Source organism: Acanthisitta chloris, unplaced genomic scaffold (genome assembly GCF_000695815.1).
Source record: "Acanthisitta chloris isolate BGI_N310 unplaced genomic scaffold, ASM69581v1 scaffold11377, whole genome shotgun sequence".
NCBI lineage: Eukaryota > Metazoa > Chordata > Aves > Passeriformes > Acanthisittidae > Acanthisitta > Acanthisitta chloris.
In genome coordinates, this window is record NW_008682329.1 from 33,029 (window position 1) to 41,550 (window position 8,522).

Sequence of the window (8,522 nt, forward strand, 5' to 3'; positions counted from 1 at the left end):
ATCACCAGCGTGAGATAAAAATGTCTGGTGGGTGAATTATCAGAGATGCTGAACACATCCTGCTCTTCTGAAATAAATTAACACAGTGATCATCTGCTTTGAAGATTAGACTCCTGAATTTAAGGATTTCTGAGTCCCAGGTTCTCATAAACACAGTCGTATTGCCAGGACAGAGAGATTTACAGAGCTATGGCTCAAGCAAAGAAACCTTCACATCCAAAATGTGAATAAATTTGGGATTTAAGGAAGAGTAACATCCAAAGCATTTGTATAATCATCCCTAATGCTCCGACTAATGACAGTGTGAGAACTATGAACAGAGGGAATTTCAAGGCTTATTAATTCCCCTAGTTGGATTCGCTTTCCCAGTGCATCTTTCCTCTCCTATTCCCTATTAACCTCCTGTAATGGAAAGGAGAAGATTTTTATCGCGGACCATTTCCGACAGACGTACTATGCTTAATTTTCCATCATTAGGTTTAATACAAACCCAATTTCACAACTGGCTTCTCTGAGAAACCTGCAAGTAATGCTACATTTTTATCAACCCCAATTAAAAAACATTCCTAGATCCCTATTCGAGAGGGAGCCTTAAAACTAATGTGCAGCTTCAGTGCTAATTCAGGGAGGGCACATGCAGAGCACAGGCAGCTTGTAAAATGTAGCTCAGATCAGCCATCTCTTTGGCAGGCAATTAGTAATTTCTCTCTTCATCAGTTCCTTTAATTCTGGTGTACCTGGCTCTCTTCTCAAAGTTGTATGTCATAGGGAGAGGTGAGAGTCAGACAGTGATGCCTCCTCCTTTCCAGAATAACTTCCTTCAAGGTAGGTGCTTGTGCTATGGATTTGGAACTAGAAGAAGTTGCCCAGCAGCAAAGAGAGATCTGTCTCTGGCCTTTGAGGCCATAGTGATAACTGGTCTCTTTGGTCAGTGAGATAAAATTGGTACAGACCCCACTGATTGTAGGAGCAAGTCTTGCAGCATATTATTGAATCAACAAATGGTTTGAGTTGGAAGGGAACTTAAAGTTCACCTGGTTCCAATTCCCTGCCATGGGCAGAGGCACCTTCCTTTAGAAGGTTTCTCAAAGCTCCATCCAGCCTGGCCTTGAACACTCCCAGGACAGGACATCCACAGCTTCTCTGGGCAACCTGTGCCAGTGCCTCAGCACCCTCACAGGGCAAAACGTCAAGTGTAATCTGTGGCATCACAGCCTTTGTGTGCCTCTCACTCAGCCAAGTGTCTCTGCTTAAAACAGAGTATCACAAAATCTGGGTCATCCTACTCTCAACCCTGGGACATACACTTGAAACTAAGCAGTTCATCACCTCCTCCAGACCTCCACGACAAACACATTGTGCATGGCCTCTGTGCTACCTGGAAGAAAACCCAAACCAACAACTGAACGAGCTCAGGACTGTGAGCTGTTCCCACCAGCATTTTATCTGGGCCAAGGGAAGGGTAGAAGGGCTTTTATGGAGACAAATTGCTATGGGTGAGGCAAGCCTGGCATTTACATGTTCCACTAATAAAGCCTGATGCAAGTAACATATTGTTCCTTCTCCATCTAATCACCCCATGAGTCTGGAGCTAAGGATGGTTAATGAGGTGCTCAGGCAAGGCACAGCACCCTCTCCCAAGATGTGCTGCTTACAGCAATTTTGTGAACAATTCAAAATGCAGGTAGGAGGGGAGGTAGCAGCAAACTGAGCTCTCTCTAGGACAGTCAGCCAAAAGAGCCTCTGGAGGGTTAGCAAACAGGTTTTGCTTTTCCTGCAGGTTTCAGCTATAAACCACATCTCATTCCTTTTGGTATCATTATGGCTGGAAAAGAAAACAAAGGTACCAGCAAAGTCAGGTTTCTGCTTTAATTGTTGCACTGAAGGCAAGTCACAGCAATTTTCCACGGTCCCTTCCTCTCTGTCCCCTTTTCACAAACATACTCCTTGCAAATCAGGAGGACTTTGCAGGGCAAATTTGCCAAGACTTTTCACTGAGTTTCTGGCAGTGCCTCCAAAGTGTGTGTGCCTTCAATGAGTTTTCAGTGAGAAAAGCAAAGCAAGCAAATAGCTTTCTTGGGGGGAAGATGCATGAAATAATTCACTCTAATACTCAAAATTACTAAACACACAGAATTGTGCATCAGGTCTTTTGTATTATATTTAATATGCACATCCTATGTCTTGTCACATGTCCTTGTGTTTTTGATAGGAACACACACCTGCGTATTCCACTGCACACCAAGGATGGAATACAGTTCCAAGAAATAATCCAAATTAAAACATTTCTAGAGATGGTGATTCCGTTCTCACCCCAAAAGTTGTGGCAATGGGTAATTCCCTTTCCTGCCTAAACATTTCTTAATTGCAATTTGATTTTGCCTTAGTTCAATTGCAGGCACTGAATCTTCTTAAACCTTCTGTTAGAATAAAGAGTCCTCTGAGCATTTGAAATCCTGACCCATGATGGCACTGGTCAAATCACTTCTTTGGTTCCTCTGATAAAGTAAATCCATGGACAGCTTCTGCAGCAGGGCAGGCTGTTCAGGGCTCTGGGTCCTTCCTAGAACTATCTCCAGTTCTCCACAGTTCCTTTTGTGCAGCTGTAAATAACAAAGGTGTTCTGCATGTTGCTGGAAACATGCCCTTTGTGAGAGGGTTGTTTCTAACATCAGCAGTTTGCGGTAACAAAGTCTGTTGCTTGATGGTTAACCTTCAGTGCAACACTCGTACTCCTCATCCTGAGAAGTCCTTTGCCAGCACAGACATTTTGATTTCTGGAAGATGACACTTTGATGATCCCTGGAGGTGTTCAAGGCCAGTTTGGATGGTGCTTGGAGCAACCTGGTCCAGTTGAAGGTGTCCCTGTCCATGGGCAGGGAGGTGGAACAAGATGATCTTTAAAGTTCCTTACAACCCAAACCATTCTGTGCTTCTGTGACAGCCTAAGAGTTTACAGAATACCCTGAAATTTTGTAGAAGACATTAAATGAATGATTTGCTGGCTCCTACATAACTAGCCTGACTGTAAAACTCTTCAGGTATCTCAGCTTATGTGTTTAGTGTATAACTGCAGATAGTCAAATTTAACAATGTTGACTTCACTTTTAACACTGGCAAACTCTCCCTGCTTATGAAATGGTGCTTCTTGTGACTTTCTTTGTTGGAGAAACAAACAGGAACTTGCAGAAATCAACTCTGAGGTCTTACTCTGCCAAGAGAAACAGAGTCCAGTGTGCAGAGCAGAGCTGCAGCACAGGCCAGTTAGGTAGAATCTTTCCCCATTTGATGGGTAACCCTGAGGGTGAGATATTATTGCTTGCCTGCTGCTACACCATCTTGTATTATAAACTTTTGTGCTACCCAGACAAGTAAAATAAATATGTTTCCCTCCGCAGAAAAACTGATAAAATTCTCCATAGATGTCACAGATAAGATGAAGAGCAGCTGCAGAAATTAGATTCCCAGCCTGGAAGTGGCTCTGTGTGATCAGAGCCCTGTGCAACATCCCAATAAGGCTGCTGGGAGAGAACCTGCTCCTCCAGAGAAAACCTTTGGGGATTAAAACTTTAGATGCTTTTAGAGATATCATCTTGTTTCGTAAATATAGTCAGGCTGAGAAATCTGGGCACAGAGTATGATGTTGCCTCCTGACCAGAAAACTAACCTACGCCTCAGCCATCTGAAAGCAAAGCTGCACTGATGTGTCAACTTCTATATGTGGAGAAGTTTCTTGCAAAACTTTTGCTTTAATAGCCACAAATTCCTCCTGTGTCTGAAATGACAGGCCTATCATCTCTGCTTATATTTTTATTCTCTTAGCCTTGGCAAGTGATAAGATGCAATACGACACCCTTTGCACAAAATAAATTATGTTGTGAGTGGTGTTTGTGATGGATTTAATTACACACACAGCCAGTCTCTCTGCACCAGAGTAAGGGTTGTCAATTAGCTGACATCTTCTGAGGATGACTACAGCATGGCTAATACCTCTTTCCTTTACACTAGGGATATGGTGCAAGCTGAAAAAATTAATTTAATTTTTTTGTGTGCATCAAGGCTTTATTATATGATAAATATCCAGCTATAATATGCTCTATACAATGTTAACAGTGGTATTGCAAACCAAAGTCAAAACATCATTTATCTAATGATGTCAACTGAGCTATGGAAAGGCACATTCCTTCACAAAAGCTTTCTGACAGCAAGTTTGACAGAGAGCAGAGGATGCACATTTCATTTCAAAGACTATGAAGAAGCCTCATATCCAAATTTTTTTTAAAAGCATGTAATTTTCTCTAGAGATTTTTAAGACTTGCTTGGTTAACACCTTACACCAGAGTATACTAATCTTATAAAAACTATAACATACATTTTCTTCATGAGTTAGAGGAGAAGAAAATCTCATTAAAGATGCAAGGAAGATGGTTTTTGGTGAGGTGGGCAAAGATTTGGGACTACTGGGTACGAGTGTAACAGTGCAGCTCCTCAGATGTGTGGAGCTCACTAAGCCAAATCAAATCTCTTTGCCTCTTTGGTTAAAAGAGGCTGCCAGACCTCCCCATCTTTCAGAGCAATTCATTAGTTACAGCTGAAAAACTATTGTCAACTCAAAGCAGCACCCAAAACTAGAAGCCACTAAAGACTGGAAGGGAGACTTTTCCAAACCACCTGATGTTCTGCTGACAGAAAGAAATGTAAGAGAAATTCAGCTCAAGTACAAACCTACGAGGGTCTGTGCCTTTGTTGCTCATTCTGCTGCCAGCCAACATTAGCACAGTGAAATGATGGCAAAGCCTCTCCCACAGCTCCTCATTAGAGGCTGACATGGCCTGGGAGGCTACAGACACTACAGAACAGCTCAAGCCACTGATTTTTGAGCTTCTATTGCATAAAAATAATTGATCCCACAATTGAAAAAGCCACTAATGGCAACACTGGCTAAAGCAGCAATATTGTCTTCTCAACATCTTTGACTTCTTCAAACTAGATTGTGGATATACCCACAGCAGATTGATCAGGGATGGGCAAAAGCCCATCCAAGCTACAGAAGAGTGAAATCCAGGGCAAATTTCTATGTTTTTTAAGCAGAGGTCAGATTTTGTGTGAGACTTCATGACGGTGAGCTCTCTCTGCTTGTTCTGCCCATCTGCAGGGAGCTACAAGGCTCTACACCCTCCATCCTCTCTGGAGGGCAGTGACTTTTGTAGTGAGGAGTCTCATGAGCAGCTGAAATGAGAACAAGGCTAAATGTCCTTACACACTGCTGGGAGATGCCAGTGGATGCAAGGGAAGGACATGCTGCTTCCCCTGAAGAGACTGCCCTGATGAGATCTCCTGAGCATCTTTCAGAGCTACTGGACATGAACATTTTCTCCAGAAACAACCTCTAAGGTTTGTCTTCCCTAGAAATCTACCTGCTTTATTTCTTAGTTTTAGATATTTACTTCTCTAGTGAAAGTTTTTGTGCATAACGCTTAAAATCCAGAGCTGTCTAGGATTGAAAAGGTAAATGATGCCACTAAAAACAGGCATCACATAGAAAAGTGTTAATCAAGCATGGGATAGGGTAGAGGCAAAAGCAAAGTCCCCTGTATCTTACTATCAACAAATCATGTCACAGCCAAGCCTAGGGAGTCATCCACTACTGCAGATACAGAACATTTATTAGCAGAAGGCATAACAGATGGGAACAAAAAGTACTGAACTGCAGGTAGTACCCAAGGACGGATATTGGTAGAGGGATGACTGATGTCCTTTTTAAGATATCTTTTCTTTCCTGGGAATGAATATTAATAAACATCAAAAATTAAACTTATTTTGCTCATACAACGACATCCAGTGTCTGATGAATATGTCTGAGAAGCCAGAACACTGAGGTTTTAATTCGTCTTCAAGTCACAGGATAGAAATATCTCCAATGCCAAGGGCTGTTTCACAGCCTGTTAAATTCAGGTGGAACTGGGGCAGTGACCAGTCTGTGCAATTCATGTCTTAAAAGTGCTTTTTTCTTAACTTCCCATGTGTAAAACAGGGGTATCAATCTTTACTCAGATACTGTGGTTAGGAGAAATTTGAAAGAGTTTTGAACACATAAGCACAATACCTGTTCAGTTCCTATTCCCTCTTTTTCCTCTCTAAAATTTGGGATTTGAAAAGTTTTGGGGGCTTTTTTTTGGCTTCTGCTTTGTCATGGGAAGTACAGACTGAACCTGTTCGTTGCTCCCTGAGCTTCAGAATATGAAATGTACAGTTCAGCCCTTAATTCTCTGAGGACAGAGAGGGGAAAACAGCTCCCCAGATGATGGCCAGGTTTTCACAGATGCTAAACTAATAGCAGTTTGACATCTTCCAGCATACTGCAGGTCAGGGCCCTGGTTCTAAAGTATAGCCAAGAGCTAAACATGCCTTTGGACTTTTCTATTGACAACAATGAGTCTCTGGGAAATGAGAACAAACCTTCTGGAAAAAGAACACCTCTCCTTCCCCACCTCTTTCAAACAGGCCTCATTCATTGCCATCAGCATTTTGCCAGACCTCAGGATCAATGTGTGCTGTGGCAGCCCCTCCAAGCCTCTATGCCCAAGCTGTCAGTTTGTAAGCCAAGGCACTTCAGACACTGGTTGTCATTTCTTCCTGGTCTAACCAAGGCCCTTCAACATGCTCAGAGTGATGTTTAAAGCAGCCATGGTTGATTACTGCGTCGGGACTTGAACATTTACTGCAGATAATCCAAAATGACAGGTCTGATAAACACCACTGGTTAGATTCTGACCAGCCACACATCGTCTTTCTGCTTCATAGTGGAGGAATTCATAAATCATTGACTCAGAATGGTTTGGGTTGGAAAGGAACTTAAAAGATCATCTCATTCCAACCCCCTGCCATGGGCAGGGACACCTTCCACTAGGCCAGGTTGCTTCAAGCCCTGTCCAGCCTGGCCCTGAACACTCCTAGGGATGCAGCAGTCACAGTTTGGGCAACCAGTGCCAGTATCTCAGCACCCTCACAGGGAACAATTTCTCCCTAATATCAAATCTAAACCTACTCTCTTTCTTTTTTGAAGCCACTACCCTTTGTCCTGTCACTCCAAACCCTTGTCATAAGTCCCTCTTGACTCTCTTGCAGCCCCTTTAGGTGCTGGAAGGGGCTCTGAGCTTTTTCCAAATCCTCTTTTGAACATCCCCAGCTCTCCCAGCCTGTCCCCACAGCAGGGATGCTTCAGCCTTCTGAGCATCTCCGTGACCTCCTCTGGACTTGCTCCAACAGTTCCACACCCATGTTACGTTGGGGACCCCAGAGCTGGTTGCAGTGCTGCACAGACACAACCATCTACATGAGTCTAAGCCTAAGGCAAGTTGGCATGTGAAAATTTGGCCCAGAACCTCAAATCCCATTCACAGAAATAAACTATACATACTTGATAGAAGTCCTAAACCTTAATTTTTGAACTCTCCTTTTTTTAAAAAAAAAAAAATAAATCATTTAACAGCAATAATAAACCACGAGTGATAAGAAAACGTTCCAATTAATACATGACCAGATGATTGATTATGCTTTTGGAACCCAAACACTTAACAGTGCTTTGTCCATGTTATTTTCATGATGCAATGAGTGTGTTTGCTCTCCAATGCAGTACACCATACCTGTCTTCTTACCTAACAGCGTGGTCGATGGGACAGTGTCTGATGATACTTTGAGATGGAATTCCGTTCACCCACACGACACGGATCAATGGAAACCAACAGAAGATCAACAGGGGAAAAAAGTTACAGAAAATGAAAACAAGGTTAGCTGTATCTCACACTCAGAAGCTTCAGTCTATAGGTCATATTGGGAAACACACAAAAGCAAAGGACATTTAGAAATGAAAGAAAAGTCTGGCACTAGTACCTGAGTAGTAGGAATTCAACATAGATTTGCTCTGAAGGGTTTTGCTTTGGACAGAAAATGAACAAGGAGAGGGTGATGCTAGGTAGGAAAGACATAAGGAAAAGACTTTAGACATATATTAAGAGAGAGAAAGAGAACAGGGAGAATGTTCCTCAAAGAACACAGTAATATGGGATATATAAGGCTTATCAAAATGAATTATATTTTTCATCTCAACATGCATATTACATTTATTACATTGTCATCATGATGGATTTTCTTTAATATAAGCACTCCAGACCCCAAATATAGTATTATAGTTACTGTAAATCAATGTGTTCCTGCACAGGATACACATACAGGAATATATTCACAGGTCTATATTCTAAATGTACTTTTTCTAACCAATGGAGCAAACTTTAGGTTTTGTCTCTAGAAGAGCCTCAAAAACACCCCCCAAAATACAAACTACAGAGAATCAGCATTGACAGTAAAATAAATCTGCTCAAACACATGTACCACAAAAATACAAAGGCAGGAGAGCAATTTTTTGGTTAAAACATGACAAGATTACAAGGGACTTGTTCTTCAACCCAGGACTGTTCATAGCCAATCCTATAATCTTTTCCCCTGTGAGTTGGGTTCTTTCA

At 42.1% G+C, this 8,522-nt stretch overlaps 1 protein-coding gene across 1 annotated transcript in view; it reads right to left on the bottom strand.

Moving 5' to 3' along the window:
• Positions 1-8,522, bottom strand: part of PTPRT (protein tyrosine phosphatase, receptor type, T) — a gene marked incomplete at both ends in the record, with an annotated part of 272,370 nt that overhangs the window by 32,445 nt on the left and 231,403 nt on the right. The window contains 2 exons of the mRNA XM_009078497.1: positions 7,659-7,694; positions 7,894-7,971. Coding sequence (XP_009076745.1) covers positions 7,659-7,694; positions 7,894-7,971 — 114 coding nt within the window. The remainder of the gene's footprint in view (positions 1-7,658; positions 7,695-7,893; positions 7,972-8,522) is intronic.